The sequence below is a fragment of the Arctopsyche grandis genome, chromosome 1 (genome assembly GCF_051622035.1).
Source record: "Arctopsyche grandis isolate Sample6627 chromosome 1, ASM5162203v2, whole genome shotgun sequence".
NCBI classification, from domain to species: domain Eukaryota; kingdom Metazoa; phylum Arthropoda; class Insecta; order Trichoptera; family Hydropsychidae; genus Arctopsyche; species Arctopsyche grandis.
The window spans coordinates 2,909,124-2,929,796 of record NC_135355.1 but is presented as its reverse complement, the minus strand read 5'-3'; the positions used below and the strand labels follow the sequence as shown (position 1 = coordinate 2,929,796).

The window sequence follows — 20,673 nt, the reverse complement described above, 5'->3', positions numbered from 1 at the left end:
TAGTATGATTCTTGTATTAATGTCGTGCGAATAAACAAAATGTCAATAAATTTTATGTTGACCTTTTAAATTATTTCTATCTTCTTGATATATTATACTTAGAAGATGTATGGTGATATTTAGTAATAATTTTAACAAAATCCAACAGCCGCGGCTGTTCGAAGTAGAACTTTGATTTTGTGTAATTTTTCCTACATTTCGCGCTCAATTTGTATCAAAAATGCTCTCATAGCCGGTTTGTGTAAACGTGTATGTATGTACATATGTATGTTTCATTATTGAATTTTTTATTCCTCAAATACATAGATAAATTCATGGGTTAGTCACATTCAAATTTCATACATCGGGTATGTATATACATACATATGTGTGTATATCTAATCTAATTTTACATCTAAATTTTAACTTATTATTGATTACGAGATTATTTTTATTTCCTGGAAATACCTCAAGTATGTATGTCACTAATTACTTAATCAACATACATAAGTATGTATGTAGGTAACAATATTGTTTTGTGATTATGCGAAAATCCTACCTCGAAATATTGACTAATTTGAACTCGATTGAATCGATCATTGATCAAAGTCAAGAATGTTACACACTTCTGATCGTAAGGAGCTGTAATTAATTTATATTTATATTCTTTATGATATATGAATGTACATATGTATTTACATATACTATGTACCTTAGAGTGGGTGTAGATTTTTTTTATATATATTTTTGCATTTTCTTAATAGTCTGTTGTTATAATTTTTATATTTTTACAAACCTCTTTTTAGTTCAGAAACGATTTGGTCGTGTGACAAAGTTTGGGTTTTTATCCGATCGTTTTCAAACTTTGCCATTTTTCTCGGTTTGGTCATCAATATAAGTGGAAGTGTCATCCGCCATAACGATGGTAAAATAATCGTAATAGAAACGTTTGAAAATGCTGCATCGTATTACACGGTGACGTTTATCTGTCACATTTATCATTAAAACGGTAGTTTCAGCCTATTTTATTACTTTTCAACCCGCCATCTCGCTGTCAGATTTTAATTGCTTAAACGCCTATAACTTTTTCTTTTTTCACTCTATATTTTTATAAATATGTACATAAATTAAAATAAGTCATATTTTTATGAACAAAGTAAAAATTTATTGAAGTCATATGTATTTTATTTTCAGTCAATTTTAATGCAATTTTAATAATACAAGTAAAAAATTAAAAAAATAATTTGAACAAACAATGTTATTTGTTACTCTCAAAATAGTTCATTCTATTAATACTAAATATGAACTTACATATTTTCCTAATACTTTTTTTCTAAGACAAACCTGAAATAACTAGAAATATACGAGTGTAATATTATATCTACTTATGCGTGTATATACTAGAGTTTCTGATTTCCCGGACTTTTTCAATTCCCGGGAAACGGGACGGAGCCCGGGATCGTTCCCGGGAATCCCGGGATCCCGGGATCCCGGGACACGTACATACCTTTTTTTTTCAATTTAATATATTTTTTATTAATAAAAAATATTTATTTATTTACAAAACAATACATAATATATGTATCTATTAACTCGAAAAAATTTTATTATAAAAGTAAACTAACATATTTAAAGTAGCTTCTTAAGAATAATAAAATATTTAAATGAGAATCCGAAAGTCTAATTCTAGATTTGGTACAAAAATTTCCAGCAATGGAAAAAACTCTTTCAGTTTCGGTCGAAGTTGGCTTTATTGTTAAAAGGGACGAAAAAAATTTATTTTAATTATCGGTTTTTTCTCCTGTCAGCAATCAGCATGTATATTTTAATTTATTTTTAAAGTCGAGGTTATTTTTATTTACGTTATTTTGTATATTCGTCTTTGATAACTCCTTATTTAATTCTTCATTCATCGTCAAACACAGAATTGTTTCATCTTCATCTGAATCTAAAAGAGTTTCTTCCATTGTGGAATCGTCCGACACAAGAAGGATATACTCGCTTCACCGTTTCATAGTAGGATATAAATTCGCTTTTATTACAAAATTTAAAGAATTTTTTCTTCGGTATAAAATCAGAATTATTTAAAATTTGTGTTAAGAAAATCAGTTTTAGGCTTCTTCTTTTTTCGATTTTAATTTCTGATAATATTTTACGATTCTTTGTGTATTTAAATTTATTATTTCCCTTCGTGTAGTCGTGAAAATGTTGTATGTTTATTTATCAAGATTATTTTAAATCCAATTCCCGGGATTCGAGATAAAAATTCCCGGGACACGGGACAACAAAAATTCCGTAAATTCCCGGGAGTGTCTGTCCCGGGTCGACCCGGGCTAGAAACCCTAGTACATACGCCCGATTATTTTGACAGTTCTCAACCTTTTGAGTCGTCTACCATTTGGCAGCCCATTTAATAAACTACCTATACCAGTTATTTTTATTTTAAATAATTTTTTAGGCATTGTGCTAATAATTGAATTTTTAATCTATTTTTAAATATTTTTTCTTTTTTAATTATGTACAATATCCCTGGGAATACGCGTACTTCAAGAGTATGCTTTCATAGTCAGCAATTAAAAGTCTTTATAATCATTCTGGCACACAGCATTAAGATCAAAATGTATTAATATTGGCATAAAATACTTCTAAAAAAATACCGATGAATCCTCTGGAAATTAAAATTAAAATTGGCCGTGTGATTCAAAGTCAAATTCACTTAAATCTACTTATTTACTACAAATCAAATCATTTTGTATAAAGTAGACTAAAATTCCATATAATAATGGAATATAAAATATCAGTCTTGTCTGCAATTGGATTGTTGAATACATGTTTGCTGAGATCCTCGAACCCAGCCAGGAACGCAAAAACACCTCGCTACACATTGACTGGAGTTGTCACAGTTAGGATCATTGGCCAAATTAGGCATGGCACAAGTACTTTCACATTGTCCTCTTCCACATGTTCTATATCGTTCACGAGTTGGACAATTTTCTAAAGAAAAACAAAATTAGAGGTAAAAATATACACGAATCAAAATCATTTAAAGTTTTATTTGCATTTATATGTACCACAATCTTTGCGAAGAACACACACTCCAAGATAATTCCTAAAGTAATTGGGGGCACATGTACACCCAGCAGTGCATGAAGAAGTGCATACAGTGCTAGGAGTGACCGAAGCAGGTTATCTGGCAAATGTTATTTCCGCAAAATGTATATACTTCGTTGGTACCACAGGTAGCTACATATATAAAAAATAACACAGGTAAGTATATAAAAAAAATTCGGGTGTGACCAACCCATGACTTTATCTATGTATTTGAGGAATATAAGAAGGTTACAAAACAAAATTCGATATTGAACTAATAACTATGATAGCGATATAAATTGAGCGCAAATATATGCAAATACTTGCACAAGACAAAATTTCTACTTCCGGTTGGCGGATTTTGTTCAAATTTTTTTAATTATTTAAAATCAGTATAATTATTATACACATTTAATATCAAGATGATAAAAATAATTTAAAAGGTCAAAATAAAATAATGAAATATTGTTTTAAAAATAAATACTACTTCCGGTTTACGAATTCTGACCAAAACGTTACCAAATCTAAGTTAGTACATAAACAACACAAATATAAATTTTTAGCTTAATACGTTCAGGAGTGTGGACAGGATCCAGGCGACAACATTTTTGACCTTTCTATTAGGAGAAAATCCCACTTCCGGTTCATTAAATTTGATGGTTTTATTTTTTATTTTTACTTAAAATCACTATCTTTATTATACACAATAAATATCAAGACGCTTAATATAATTTAAAAGGTCAAAATAAAATAATGAAATATTGTTTTTAAAAAAAATACTACTTCCGGTTTACGAATTCTGACCAAAACGTTACCAAATCTAAGTTAGTACATAAACAACGCAAATATAAATTTTCAGCTTAATACGTTCAGGGGCGTGGACAGGATCCAGGCGACAACATTTATGACCTTTCTAATAGGAGAAAATCCCACTTCCGGTTCATTAAATTTGATGGTTTTATTTTTTATTTTTACTTAAAATCACTATTTCTATTGTACACAATAAATATCAAGACGCTTAAAATAATTTAAAAGGTCAAAATAAAATAATGAAAAAATAATGAAATATTGTTTTTAAAAAAAATACTACTTTCCGTGATACTAAACGTGATCAGTAATCGATTCTGAGTTCGAATCAGTCAAAATCTCGAGTTCGAATTTTCGCATGATCACAAAACTTCATCTATTGTTACTACGTACATAGATAAAGTAAAAATATTTATAAATGTACAAAGATTTAAAATAGCAAGAGTCCCTACGGCATGATGCTGGAGGTATGCAGACGCCATTAACATTTCTAACACAACCAGGCTGACAGATGCAAGATGCAGTAGTACAAATGGGAGTACAACTAGTGACAACTTTCCTTTCACATGTCGGTTGACAAACAATCGTTGCGACATGTGGAGTAGATTTAGTTAAAACCAGAACAGGCTAAAAAGTTATTGCATCCAAATAAATATAAAAACATTGACAAGTCACTAAGCAAAAGTTTCACTTACGACACATGGATGGAGAAACGCAAACTCCCGATGGGTTTCTTATATCACCAGTATGACAGATACATCTTGGAGCACTACAGGTAGGAATACATCCAGAAGCGACAGGCACTGTGCAAGATGGCTGACAACCGTCATTGCCGCATAAAGAATATACTTCATTTGACCCAGAACAAGCTGCAATAAGCACGTAGTAAAAAAATGATAGTAACCAGTGTTAATTGTAATTTATGAGAGGAATCCTGCTTACGGCAAAGAGATGGTGTGACGCAAACTCCTGATGGGTTTCTCAGATAACCGGTCTGGCAAACGCATCGTGGAGTACTACAAGTAGGAACACATCCAGATGCTACCGGCATCGAGCAAGATGATTGACAACCATCACTTCCGCACGCGGAATACACTTCATTCGGACCGGGACAAGCTGAAAAAAGCTTAAATATAAAAATGGGTTTGAAACTAGAGAAAATGTATATGCATCTATGTGGCTTACGACAAAGGGATGGTGTGGTGCATACTTCTGCTGCATTTCTCACATAGCCCGACTGACAAACGCATTTTGGCGTCCCACAACTTGGAGTGCATCCAGACACGTCCTGCCTCGTGCAAGTTGGTTGACAGCCGTCTTCGCCGCACGCGAAATACATTTCATTGGGACCGGAACAAGCTGTGGAAATTGGACGTGTTTAATCAAACTAGTACTATGGATTTAGAATAAGCATATGGCACGAATGCACTCACGACACAGTGGAGGTTGGATGCATACTCCCGATGCGTCCCTCACATATCCCGACTGGCAAACGCAAGCTGGAGTTCCACAAGTAGACATGCATCCAGACACGTCTTGTCTCGTGCATGTTGGTTGACAGCCGTCATCGCCGCACTCGGAATACATTTCATTAGGACCGGGACAAGCTGAAAAACATCAAAGTAACATCAGAGTAACATCTTTGAATAGAACTGTTAAGTTGGCAATGCTTTTCAATTTATTTTTTATTTTTTTTTATATTATTTTATTTGAGGAAAACCAACAGTCTTAATTTCATAACAGAATAAATAATTAAGTACATAACAAAAGACCAATAATAGGTTTCCGCTGGTAGTAAAAAATTCATTCATAAAAAAATCTTAAAATAAGTTATGCACAAACACTGTAAATTTTTATACTAAAAGAAAGAATACAATGATAAATTCATAAAAAAATAATTAAAAAAAATTGTACTCACTCATCTTTATTATGAACTACGTACATATGTATATAACATATAAAAAATATCATTACATACCATTTGTTAACATTTCTACATATTTATTTACGCTTGAATATTCATATGTTTCTTTATTCATATGAATGTTCTTCGTATCTTTATACATCTAAATTATTTATGTAAATTCTAAGCCATCTAACCTATGTATAACCCAACGAAATAATTTATTTTAACCATCTGATCGAAATACTTTATTTAAAATATATATATATATATATATATATATATATATATATATATATATATATATATATAAATATATATATATATATATATATATATATATATATATATATATATATATATATATATATATATATATATATATATATATATATATATATATATATATATATATATATATATATATATATATATATATATATATGATAAATATTTTAAGGATTTTAAATATTTAAACACGTCTTAGTCCAATATTTATATTCTCTTTTATGGCTAAAGATTTTTTTACAAGGTTTATCGTTTGATGAAATACAATATTTTTCTTTTTTTTTATATAGGATTTTTCATATTATTAAAAAAGCTTACAACAAGCCTTAGCTTACAACCTTAGGTTCTTAAACCCCTGTTACACGCAGTGAATAAATGCTATCAAAATATTATTTAAATTATTTTTGAAAAGTGACATTTAACATCTATTCTTATTTTGACAAACTCCATTTTCTCGAACAAATCCAGGAACACAGAAACATTTTCCAACACATATTCCGGTTGTGTCACAATTACTGTTGACCCCAGGATCTGGATTTGCACATGTGCCTTCGCACGCCAGCTTTCCGCAACTGCCATATCTTTCGTTACTTGGACACACTGCAAAAGAAGTTTTCATAAAATTACAAAATTATATATTTTATATCCGAAGAACATAGAGAGTTGGTGAAACATAACGTACTGCATGCGGTCGGAAGAACACAAACGCCATCGTAATTCCTAATGTAGCCAGTTGCACAAATGCAACCTTTAGTGCAACGTCTGACACAATTTGCTCCTGGCTCTATCGTACAAGTCTTTTGACAGGCGTGATTTTTGCACACGGTGAACACTTCATTGGGGGGACAAACAGGTGGTGGTGCTAAAATAATAGAAAAAATGTATACAATTTGCACTACAATATTGAAAATTTAACAGTGGCTTACACTTAAACTTCAAAATAATCCAAATGCTGATTAATTTTTACTAATTCATTAAACACTTATGTACATATTCGTGAACTGATAAAAAATTTAAAAAAACAGAGAAAGGTTGAGAGCGGAAAGGGGAGGAGGAATGGGAAAACGGGATGTACGCTGGGACAGACGTATTCGTTATAATTCGTATAATAACAGGTAAACCCCAATGCACCTTTCTAGACAATTACAAACATTGCAGCATATTTATTACACAAATCGCTGTGATTCGAGAAACTGCAGAACACGAAATTTACAATAATTAATAAATTAATTAATCCATAGAGACATCTATGGATTTAGACTTGTAAATAAATTTTTACATATTGTACATAAATCAGCTTCTGCCTAGCACCGAGAGGCACCGGGTTCGATTCCATGAGTTGACCTAGATTAAAAAGCTTTTTTCTGAGTATACCTGTAGTGCTGCTGGTCAGACTTGGATATTTGTGCTCCAGGTCGATCGTTTCCTATCAGAGTTTGCCAATTTTTCGAGTTCATTGTTGAAACGGTTCCCGATTAAATTGGCTAAAAACCTTCCTACGTTCTATGTCACCACTATTTGAGTATGATTAATTTACAATAAAAATTGTGTAATAAAAACGCTGCATTGTTTGTAATTAGCCAGGAAGGCGCATTGGGGTTAACCTGTTAGGCCTTCCTGGTATATATATATGTAAAAAATATATATACATACATATATTAATGACATAGCGGGCAGGATGGTGTTTGCCAATTTGATGGAGGAACCGTTTCAACGATGAAATCAGATAAATCGGCAAACTCTGAGAGGAAAAGATCGACTTTGAGTCACAAATATCCAAGTGTGACCAGCAGCATTAAAGATTAGCATGGGATCGAACCCGGTTACATCTAGGTGCTAAACATAAACGCAACCATCGATCCACATGTATATAAATGATTGAGTTGGTATGCTTTATTCGAAATGGTTCGAAATTATGTATTTTTTATTTTTATTTTTATTTTTATTAATTGAAAAATCAACAGACAGGATGTACAGAGATAGGTATAAAAAAAACAAAAAGTAAATAAATAATATATGTAACATCCGAGTCCAATAATGGATTTTTACAAAAATGAAAAAGATAAATATAAGGAAAACAAATTAAAAAGTAAAGAATAAAGGCATGACAAAATATGTAGTACATTGCATAATTAAACTATAGTATTAAAATATTTGGAAAAGGTTATAAGATAGAATATAAGAAGAAATTGAAATTTATAAATATAAAAAACAAATGAAAAAGGTAAATACAAAATAAACAAATGAAAAGGAAAAGAATGAAAGCTATAATATGATTAAATAGCACATTACATAACTAAACTAAAGTATAAAAATAATGGAAATATTGAAAAAATAGAATAGGATATGTTGGTATGTTGTGTAACGACGCGACCATACAACAACAGTTCATTTTGGTACATGGAGTAACAGACATACTATTGAAAGAACTGAACAAGTATCGTTGACCACCTGTAACACGACCACCCTCTAAAATAACTCATTTAGAGAGTGATCTGATTTAAATAAAAACTAATATATGATTTGAAAATAAATGATTCCGCAGTGTACGTAACAATACTAACATACAAACAAACAGCTCCACGCTAAATTTTCACTTGAAATTATATCATTTTTAAACTCCGCCACTGAACTTGCTAAAAATTTACTTACGACAGGCATTAGGAAGAACACAGTTTCCGTTGTAGTCCAGCACGTATCCAGTAGCACATATGCAACCAGGTACACAATTAGAAGTGCAACCAGTGTTTGTTAGGTCAGAACAAGTTGATTGGCATATATTGTTTCCACAAAGAGAATATACTTGGTTTGGTTTAGAACAGTAATAAGCTGCAAACATGAGAATCATAGAAGAAAAATGAGAAATAAGTAATAAACAATGAGTCATATGGAAACAAGAGACACTTACGACAAGATGCAATAAGTATGCAATTTCCTGTGGAATCTTTTGCATATCCAGAAGCACAAATACATCCAGGTGTCGTACATCCAACAGGACAAACAGCTCTTCCAGTGATCTGAAGAAGATTTAAGTTGCGTCGTTGCATAGCTGATGGACAATTTGTACCACAACCAACACCGCCACAAACAGTGTACACTTGATTTGGTCCGGGACATGTAAGTGGGGCTGCAAGATACATTTTAAAACAGATTAAATCCGTAAGCAAAATATTGACATTAACAACCGTAAAATAAAAAAAGGTGTACGCACGACAAGCTTCAATAAGGACACACTGTCCCATCGAATTTCGATAGTACCCAGAAGCGCAGACACAGGCTGGCGTTGAGCATGTCGCCGAACAAACTGCCTTTCCAGAAATTTTCCCAATATTTTGTATGCTCCTTAAAGACGTTGGACAATTTGTGTCACAACCTATACCTCCACAAGCGGTGTATACCTCATGGGAACCAGGACATGATGGTGGAGCTAAAAATATGTTAATTTACATACAACCAACGATCGTCTCAAAATAAATTATTGCCTATTTTTGGTTGCAAAACTTACGACAATCTGGAGTCAGAACGCACTGCCCAGTAGCAGAATCCCGCGTGTATCCTTCCGCACACACGCACGCAGGGGTGGAGCATCCTGTTGGGCAAGTAGCTCTGCCGCTAATGTACTTAAATTGTTGTATCGTACGACCACTAAATACCAAAGGACAGGTTGCTTCACAACCAGGACCTCCACAAGCGGTGTATACCTCATGGGAACCGGGACATGATGGTGGAGCTAAAAATATTTACACTTTTAACTACCCTTCGTCTCAAAAAGGAGCAAATCGTATTTTGAACGTAAAACTTACGACAATCTGGAGTCAGGACGCACTGCCCAGTCGCAGAATCCCGCGTGTATCCTTCGGCACATACGCAAGCTGGGGTGGAGCATCCCGTCGGGCAAGTAGCTTTTCCGCTATTGTACTTTAATTGTTGTATAGTACGACCACTAAATACCAACGGACAAATTCCTTCACAACCAGGACCTCCACAAACAGTGTATACCTCATGGGAACCGGGACATGATGGTGGAGCTAAAAATATGTTTATTTACAACAAACAATCGTCTCATAATGGAGTATAGCCTATTTTTGGTTGCAAAACTTACGACAGTCTGGAGTCAGAACGCACTGCCCAGTAGCAGAATCCCGCGTGTATCCTTCCGCACACACGCACGCTGGGGTGGAGCATCCTGTTGGGCAAGTAGCTTTGCCGCTAATGTACTTAAATTGTTGTATCGTACGACCACCAAATACCAAAGGACAGATTTCTTCACAACCAGGACCTCCACAAGCGGTGTATACCTCATGGGAACCGGGACATGATGGTGGAGCTAAAAATATGTTTATTTACAACAAACAATCGTCTCATAATGGAGTATAGCCTATTCTTGGTTACAAAACTTACGACAGTCTGGAGTCAGAACGCACTGCCCAGTAGCAGAATCCCGCGTGTATCCTTCCGCACACACGCACGCTGGGGTGGAGCATCCTGTTGGGCAAGTAGCTTTGCCGCTAATGTACTTAAATTGTTGTATCGTACGACCACCAAATACCAAAGGACAGATTTCTTCACAACCAGGACCTCCACAAGCGGTGTATACCTCATGGGAACCGGGACATGATGGTGGAGCTAAAAATATGTTTATTTACAACAAACAATCGTCTCATAATGGAGTATAGCCTATTTTTGGTTGCAAAACTTACGACAGTCTGGAGTCAGAACGCACTGCCCAGTAGCAGAATCCCGCGTGTATCCTTCCGCACACACGCACGCTGGGGTGGAGCATCCTGTTGGGCAAGTAGCTTTGCCGCTAATGTACTTAAATTGTTGTATCGTACGACCACCAAATACCAAAGGACAGATTTCTTCACAACCAGGACCTCCACAAGCGGTGTATACCTCATGGGAACCGGGACATGATGGTGGAGCTAAAAATATGTTTATTTACAACAAACAATCGTCTCATAATGGAGTATAGCCTATTCTTGGTTACAAAACTTACGACAGTCTGGAGTCAGAACGCACTGCCCAGTAGCAGAATCCCGCGTGTATCCTTCCGCACACACGCACGCTGGGGTGGAGCATCCTGTTGGGCAAGTAGCTTTGCCGCTAATGTACTTAAATTGTTGTATCGTACGACCACCAAATACCAAAGGACAGATTTCTTCACAACCAGGACCTCCACAAGCGGTGTATACCTCATGGGAACCGGGACATGATGGTGGAGCTAAAAATATGTTTATTTACAACAAACAATCGTCTCATAATGGAGTATAGCCTATTTTTGGTTGCAAAACTTACGACAGTCTGGAGTCAGAACGCACTGCCCAGTAGCAGAATCCCGCGTGTATCCTTCCGCACACACGCACGCTGGGGTGGAGCATCCTGTTGGGCAAGTAGCTTTGCCGCTAATGTACTTAAATTGTTGTATCGTACGACCACCAAATACCAAAGGACAGATTTCTTCACAACCAGGACCTCCACAAGCGGTGTATACCTCATGGGAACCGGGACATGATGGTGGAGCTAAAAATATGTTTATTTACAACAAACAATCGTCTCATAATGGAGTATAGCCTATTCTTGGTTACAAAACTTACGACAGTCTGGAGTCAGAACGCACTGCCCAGTAGCAGAATCCCGCGTGTATCCTTCCGCACACACGCACGCTGGGGTGGAGCATCCTGTTGGGCAAGTAGCTTTGCCGCTAATGTACTTAAATTGTTGTATCGTACGACCACCAAATACCAAAGGACAGATTTCTTCACAACCAGGACCTCCACAAGCGGTGTATACCTCATGGGAACCGGGACATGATGGTGGAGCTAAAAATATGTTTATTTACAACAAACAATCGTCTCATAATGGAGTATAGCCTATTTTTGGTTGCAAAACTTACGACAGTCTGGAGTCAGAACGCACTGCCCAGTAGCAGAATCCCGCGTGTATCCTTCCGCACACACGCACGCTGGGGTGGAGCATCCTGTTGGGCAAGTAGCTTTGCCGCTAATGTACTTAAATTGTTGTATCGTACGACCACCAAATACCAAAGGACAGATTTCTTCACAACCAGGACCTCCACAAGCGGTGTATACCTCATGGGAACCGGGACATGATGGTGGAGCTAAAAATATGTTTATTTACAACAAACAATCGTCTCATAATGGAGTATAGCCTATTCTTGGTTACAAAACTTACGACAGTCTGGAGTCAGAACGCACTGCCCAGTAGCAGAATCCCGCGTGTATCCTTCCGCACACACGCACGCTGGGGTGGAGCATCCTGTTGGGCAAGTAGCTTTGCCGCTAATGTACTTAAATTGTTGTATCGTACGACCACCAAATACCAAAGGACAGATTTCTTCACAACCAGGACCTCCACAAGCGGTGTATACCTCATGGGAACCGGGACATGATGGTGGAGCTAAAAATATGTTTATTTACAACAAACAATCGTCTCATAATGGAGTATAGCCTATTTTTGGTTGCAAAACTTACGACAGTCTGGAGTCAGAACGCACTGCCCAGTAGCAGAATCCCGCGTGTATCCTTCCGCACACACGCACGCTGGGGTGGAGCATCCTGTTGGGCAAGTAGCTTTGCCGCTAATGTACTTAAATTGTTGTATCGTACGACCACCAAATACCAAAGGACAGATTTCTTCACAACCAGGACCTCCACAAGCGGTGTATACCTCATGGGAACCGGGACATGATGGTGGAGCTAAAAATATGTTTATTTACAACAAACAATCGTCTCATAATGGAGTATAGCCTATTTTTGGTTGCAAAACTTACGACAGTCTGGAGTCAGAACGCACTGCCCAGTAGCAGAATCCCGCGTGTATCCTTCCGCACACACGCACGCTGGGGTGGAGCATCCTGTTGGGCAAGTAGCTTTGCCGCTAATGTACTTAAATTGTTGTATCGTACGACCACCAAATACCAAAGGACAGATTTCTTCACAACCAGGACCTCCACAAGCGGTGTATACCTCATGGGAACCGGGACATGATGGTGGAGCTAAAAATATGTTTATTTACAACAAACAATCGTCTCATAATGGAGTATAGCCTATTTTTGGTTGCAAAACTTACGACAGTCTGGAGTCAGAACGCACTGCCCAGTAGCAGAATCCCGCGTGTATCCTTCCGCACACACGCACGCTGGGGTGGAGCATCCTGTTGGGCAAGTAGCTTTGCCGCTAATGTACTTAAATTGTTGTATCGTACGACCACCAAATACCAAAGGACAGATTTCTTCACAACCAGGACCTCCACAAGCGGTGTATACCTCATGGGAACCGGGACATGATGGTGGAGCTAAAAATATGTTTATTTACAACAAACAATCGTCTCATAATGGAGTATAGCCTATTCTTGGTTACAAAACTTACGACAGTCTGGAGTCAGAACGCACTGCCCAGTAGCAGAATCCCGCGTGTATCCTTCCGCACACACGCACGCTGGGGTGGAGCATCCTGTTGGGCAAGTAGCTTTGCCGCTAATGTACTTAAATTGTTGTATCGTACGACCACCAAATACCAAAGGACAGATTTCTTCACAACCAGGACCTCCACAAGCGGTGTATACCTCATGGGAACCGGGACATGATGGTGGAGCTAAAAATATGTTTATTTACAACAAACAATCGTCTCATAATGGAGTATAGCCTATTTTTGGTTGCAAAACTTACGACAGTCTGGAGTCAGAACGCACTGCCCAGTAGCAGAATCCCGCGTGTATCCTTCCGCACACACGCACGCTGGGGTGGAGCATCCTGTTGGGCAAGTAGCTTTGCCGCTAATGTACTTAAATTGTTGTATCGTACGACCACCAAATACCAAAGGACAGATTTCTTCACAACCAGGACCTCCACAAGCGGTGTATACCTCATGGGAACCGGGACATGATGGTGGAGCTAAAAATATGTTTATTTACAACAAACAATCGTCTCATAATGGAGTATAGCCTATTTTTGGTTGCAAAACTTACGACAGTCTGGAGTCAGAACGCACTGCCCAGTAGCAGAATCCCGCGTGTATCCTTCCGCACACACGCACGCTGGGGTGGAGCATCCTGTTGGGCAAGTAGCTTTGCCGCTAATGTACTTAAATTGTTGTATCGTACGACCACCAAATACCAAAGGACAGATTTCTTCACAACCAGGACCTCCACAAGCGGTGTATACCTCATGGGAACCGGGACATGATGGTGGAGCTAAAAATATGTTTATTTACAACAAACAATCGTCTCATAATGGAGTATAGCCTATTTTTGGTTGCAAAACTTACGACAGTCTGGAGTCAGAACGCACTGCCCAGTAGCAGAATCCCGCGTGTATCCTTCCGCACACACGCACGCTGGGGTGGAGCATCCTGTTGGGCAAGTAGCTTTGCCGCTAATGTACTTAAATTGTTGTATCGTACGACCACCAAATACCAAAGGACAGATTTCTTCACAACCAGGACCTCCACAAGCGGTGTATACCTCATGGGAACCGGGACATGATGGTGGAGCTAAAAATATGTTTATTTACAACAAACAATCGTCTCATAATGGAGTATAGCCTATTTTTGGTTGCAAAACTTACGACAGTCTGGAGTCAGAACGCACTGCCCAGTAGCAGAATCCCGCGTGTATCCTTCCGCACACACGCACGCTGGGGTGGAGCATCCTGTTGGGCAAGTAGCTTTGCCGCTAATGTACTTAAATTGTTGTATCGTACGACCACCAAATACCAAAGGACAGATTTCTTCACAACCAGGACCTCCACAAGCGGTGTATACCTCATGGGAACCGGGACATGATGGTGGAGCTAAAAATATGTTTATTTACAACAAACAATCGTCTCATAATGGAGTATAGCCTATTTTTGGTTGCAAAACTTACGACAGTCTGGAGTCAGAACGCACTGCCCAGTAGCAGAATCCCGCGTGTATCCTTCCGCACACACGCACGCTGGGGTGGAGCATCCTGTTGGGCAAGTAGCTTTGCCGCTAATGTACTTAAATTGTTGTATCGTACGACCACCAAATACCAAAGGACAGATTTCTTCACAACCAGGACCTCCACAAGCGGTGTATACCTCATGGGAACCGGGACATGATGGTGGAGCTAAAAATATGTTTATTTACAACAAACAATCGTCTCATAATGGAGTATAGCCTATTTTTGGTTGCAAAACTTACGACAGTCTGGAGTCAGAACGCACTGCCCAGTAGCAGAATCCCGCGTGTATCCTTCCGCACACACGCACGCTGGGGTGGAGCATCCTGTTGGGCAAGTAGCTTTGCCGCTAATGTACTTAAATTGTTGTATCGTACGACCACCAAATACCAAAGGACAGATTTCTTCACAACCAGGACCTCCACAAGCGGTGTATACCTCATGGGAACCGGGACATGATGGTGGAGCTAAAAATATGTTTATTTACAACAAACAATCGTCTCATAATGGAGTATAGCCTATTTTTGGTTGCAAAACTTACGACAGTCTGGAGTCAGAACGCACTGCCCAGTAGCAGAATCCCGCGTGTATCCTTCCGCACACACGCACGCTGGGGTGGAGCATCCTGTTGGGCAAGTAGCTTTGCCGCTAATGTACTTAAATTGTTGTATCGTACGACCACCAAATACCAAAGGACAGATTTCTTCACAACCAGGACCTCCACAAGCGGTGTATACCTCATGGGAACCGGGACATGATGGTGGAGCTAAAAATATGTTTATTTACAACAAACAATCGTCTCATAATGGAGTATAGCCTATTTTTGGTTGCAAAACTTACGACAGTCTGGAGTCAGAACGCACTGCCCAGTAGCAGAATCCCGCGTGTATCCTTCCGCACACACGCACGCTGGGGTGGAGCATCCTGTTGGGCAAGTAGCTTTGCCGCTAATGTACTTAAATTGTTGTATCGTACGACCACCAAATACCAAAGGACAGATTTCTTCACAACCAGGACCTCCACAAGCGGTGTATACCTCATTAGAACCGGGACATGATGGTGGAGCTAAAAATATGTTTATTTACAACAAACAATCGTCTCATAATGGAGTATAGCCTATTTTTGGTTGCAAAACTTACGACAGTCTGGAGTCAGAACGCACTGCCCAGTATCAGAATCCCGCGTGTATCCTTCCGCACACACGCACGCTGGGGTGGAGCATCCTGTTGGGCAAGTAGCTTTGCCGCTAATGTACTTAAATTGTTGTATCGTACGACCACCAAATACCAAAGGACAGATTTCTTCACAACCAGGACCTCCACAAGCGCGGTATACCTCATGGGAACCGGGACATGATGGTGGAGCTAAAAATATGTACACTTTTAACTAACCATTGTCTCAAAATTAGCAAACCGTATTTTGAACGTAAAACTTACGACAATCTGGAGTCAGGACGCACTGCCCAGTATCAGAATTCCGCGTGTATCCTTCGGCACATACGCAAGCTGGGGTGGAGCATCCCGTCGGGCAAGTAGCTTTTCCGCTATTGTACTTTAATTGTTGTATAGTACGACCACTGAATACCAACGGACAAATTCCTTCACAACCAGGACCTCCACAAACAGTGTATACCTCATGGGAACCGGGACATGATGGTGGAGCTAAAAATATGTTTATTTACAACAAACAATCGTCTCAAAATGGATTATAGCCGATTTTTGGTTGCAAAACTTACGACAGTCTGGAGTCAGGACGCACTGCCCAGTATCAGAATCCCGTGTGTATCCTTCGGCACATACGCAAGCTGGGGTGGAGCATCCCGTCGGGCAAGTAGCTTTTCCGCTATTGTAATTTAATTGTTGTATAGTACGACCACTAAATACCAACGGACAAATTCCTTCACAACCAGGACCTCCACAAACAGTGTATACCTCATGGGAACCGGGACATGATGGTGGAGCTAAAAATATGTTTATTTACAACAAACAATCGTCTCATAATGGAGTATAGCCTATTTTTGGTTACAAAACATACGACAGTCTGGAGTCAGAACGCACTGCCCAGTAGCAGAATCCCGCGTGTATCCTTCCGCACATACGCAAGCTGGGGTGGAGCATCCCGTCGGGCAAGTAGCTCTGCCGCTAATGTACCTAAATTGTTGTATCGTACGACCACCAAATACCAAAGGACAGGTTTCTTCACAACCAGGACCTCCACAAGCGGTGTATACCTCATGGGAACCGGGACATGATGGTGGAGCTGAAAATATGTTTTTTTACAACTAACGATCGTCTCAAAATGGAGTTTAGCCTTATAAAGCAGTCGGATAAAGCGTCTTTAGATAAGTTCAAGTTTCATAGATAGAAATTTAGTGGAAGGATTCCAGATCATAGGGGCGTATTCCAAGATACTCCTTACTAGAGCATTGTACAGCAGCCTCAAAACAGTGGGATTATGGAAGTGTCGAGAATTACGAAAGACAAACTCAAGCATTCATTAGGCAGAGCAACACACAGAGTCAATATGATCAGAGAAATTTAGGTCACTCTGAAATGCAACCCAAAGATCAACGGTAGAATCGATCCAGTTCAATAAAGAGTTCCCAGCAAGATAAGGAAAGTTACTGTAGGGGATAGATCTAGATCTGGAGTATCACATTACCTTGCACTTGGATACATTAAGAGGCAAACGTTTGGTTAACGACCAATCATAAAGAGCATTAAGATCATCTTGTAAAAGCTCACAAGAGCGTTCAGAATCGAGAATCAAATAGAGCTTTAGATCATCACCGTATAGTGAGAAACGACAATTGACCAATAAATTACCAATATCATTTTTAAATAAATTGAATATCAAGGGCCTGAGGTAAGAGCCTTGGGGAACTCCTGAACCAGCGATATTGATACGGGAGTGAGCGGTACCGAAGACTAGAAAGTGTTGACGATCCATAAGATATGATCTAAAAGACTGGAACAATCTGTCATGAAAACCATATGCGGACATTTTCTTTAATAAAATAAAATGATTTAATTTATCAAAGGCTTTCTGGAAATCGTTATAAATTACATGAGCAGATGAATGATGGTCTAGGTGACGGTGAACATAATTGGTAAACTCGAACAGATTCGTAACAGTAGAGCGCCCGGGCCGAAATGCATGTTGCTCCGCAATCACAAAATTTTGAAAATATTTGCAAATGTATCTGCAGAGTATTATCTCGAAAAACTTAGCAGGACTAGACAAAAGGGAGATAGGCCTAAAATTTCCTATATAGGATTTATCACCGCTCTTATGTATAGGGACAATCCGGGTACACCTCCATAACGCTGCAAAGTAACAGGATTTAAGAGACAAAATGAAAACATGCAATAAGGGCTGCATCAAGGCACTAGAACAACCCTTTAGTATGAAGTCCGGGATTATGTCAGGACTGCAAGAGCGCAAGGGTTTCAATATGAGACAACCGAACTTAAAGTTTATTTTTGGTTGCAAAACTTACGACAATCTGGAGTGAGAACACACTGCCCGGTAGCAGGATCTCTCATGTAACCTGGACTACATACACAAGCCGGAGTAGAGCATCCTGCTATACAGGTTGCCCTGACCGTAATGTATTCAAATCGTTTTATAGTTTGGCCCCCAAATACCAACGGACATACAGAGTCACATCCAGCACCACCACATAATGTATATACTTCATTGTCACCGTTACATGATGGTGGGGCTAAAAAAATATTCACAATTTACTATCGCCCCTTTACGATATTAGAGATATTTTATGGAATTCACAAGTACTTACGACAGGCAGTAGTCAAAACGCACTGCCCAGTTATTGAGTCCCTAGTGTATCCTGAAGCACACACGCAAGCAGGAGTAGAGCAACCCTCTGGACAAGTTGCTTTTCCGGTTATGTACTTCAATTGTTGTATAGTCCGACCACCGAATACTGTCGGGCAAGTTGGATCACAACCAGCACCTCCACAAGCGGTGTATACCTCATGGGAATCGGAACATGATGGTGGAGCTAAAAACATGTTTATTTACAACTAACGATAATTCTCAAAATGAAGTTTGGCCAATTTTCGGTTGCAAAACTTACGACAATCTGGTGTCAGAACGCACTGCCCAGTAGCAGAATCCCGCGTGTATCCTTCCGCACACACGCAAGCTGGAGTGGAGCATCCCGTCGGACAAGTAGTTTTCCCGCTAATGTACTTAAATTGTTGTATAGTACGACCACTAAATACCAACGGACAAATTGCTTCACAACCATGACCTCCACAAGCGGTGTATACCTCATGGGAACCGGAACATGATGGTGGAGCTAAAAACATGTTTATTTACAACTAACGATCATTTCAAAATGGAGTTTAACCTATTTTCGCTTCCAAAACTTACGACAATCTGGAGTCAGAACGCAGTGCCCAGTAGCAGGATCTCTCATGTAATCTGGAGCACATACACAAGCCGGAGTAGAGCATCCTGCTATACAAGTCGCCCTGCCCGTAATATATTCAAATCGTTTTATAGTTTGGCTCCCAAATACCAAAGGACATATAGAGTCACATCCAGCACCACCACATAAAGTATATACTTCATTGTCACCATTACATGATGGTGGTGCTAAAAAAATATTCCCAATTTACTATCGCCGCTTTACCATGTTAGAAAAATATATATTATGAAATTCACAAGTACTTACGACAGGCAGTAGTCAAAACGCACTGCCCAGTTATTGAGTCCCTAGTGTATCCTGGAGCACACACGCAAGCAGGTGTAAAGCAACCCTCTGGACAAGTTGCTTTTCCGGTTATGTACATTAATTGTTGTATAGTCCGACCACCGAATACCGTCGGGCAAGTTGGATCACAACCAGGACCTCCACAAGCGGTGTATACCTCATGGGAACCGGAACATGTTGGTGGAGCTAAAAACATGTTTATTTACAACTAATGATCATCTCAAAATGGAGTTTAGCCTATTTTCGGTTGCAAAACTTACGACAATCTGGTGTCAGAACGCACTGTCCAGTAACAGGATCTCTCATGTAATCTGGAGCACATACACAAGCCGGAGTAGAGCATCCTGCTATACAAGTCGCCCTGCCCGTAATATATTCAAATCGTTTTATAGTTTGGCTCCCAAATACCAAAGGACATATAGAGTCACATCCAGCACCACCACATAAAGTATATACTTCATTGTCACCATTACATGATGGTGGTGCTAAAAAAATATTCCCAATTTACTATCGCCGCTTTACCATGTTAGAAAAATATATATTATGAAATTCACAAGTACTTACGACAGGCAGTAGTCAAAACGCACTGCCCAGTTATTGAGTCCCTAGTGTATCCTGGAGCACACACGCAAGCAGGTGTAAAGCAACCCTCTGGACAAGTTGCTTTTCCGGTTATGTACATTAATTGTTGTATAGTCCGACCACCGAATACCGTCGGGCAAGTTGGATCACAACCAGGACCTCCACAAGCGGTGTATACCTCATGGGAACCGGAACATGATGGTGGAGCTAAAAACATGTTTATTTACAACTAATGATCATCTCAAAATGGAGTTTAGCCTATTTTCGGTTGCAAAACTTACGACAATCTGGTGTCAGAACGCACTGTCCAGTAACAGGATCTCTCATGTAATCTGGAGCA

General features: G+C 38.8%; 1 protein-coding gene across 1 annotated transcript; it reads right to left on the bottom strand.

The window, feature by feature from the left end:
- Positions 1-2,776: 2,776 nt before the first annotated feature.
- LOC143913029 (zonadhesin-like) lies at positions 2,777-18,013 on the bottom strand. The gene is made up of 38 exons (XM_077432539.1): positions 17,672-18,013; positions 17,068-17,269; positions 16,746-16,970; positions 16,447-16,671; positions 16,150-16,374; positions 15,851-16,075; positions 15,552-15,776; positions 15,253-15,477; positions 14,954-15,178; positions 14,655-14,879; positions 14,356-14,580; positions 14,057-14,281; positions 13,758-13,982; positions 13,459-13,683; positions 13,160-13,384; positions 12,861-13,085; positions 12,562-12,786; positions 12,263-12,487; positions 11,964-12,188; positions 11,665-11,889; positions 11,366-11,590; positions 11,067-11,291; positions 10,768-10,992; positions 10,469-10,693; positions 10,170-10,394; positions 9,871-10,095; positions 9,573-9,797; positions 9,279-9,494; positions 8,976-9,194; positions 8,720-8,896; positions 6,750-6,929; positions 6,491-6,667; positions 5,310-5,483; positions 5,062-5,235; positions 4,819-4,992; positions 4,597-4,745; positions 4,329-4,503; positions 2,777-2,973 (listed from the first exon to the last, which is right to left on the bottom strand). Exons 1-38 carry the CDS (start codon positions 18,011-18,013, stop codon positions 2,777-2,779), a joined length of 8,181 nt encoding a protein of 2,726 aa, XP_077288665.1.
- Between the last annotated feature and the right edge of the window lie 2,660 nt (positions 18,014-20,673).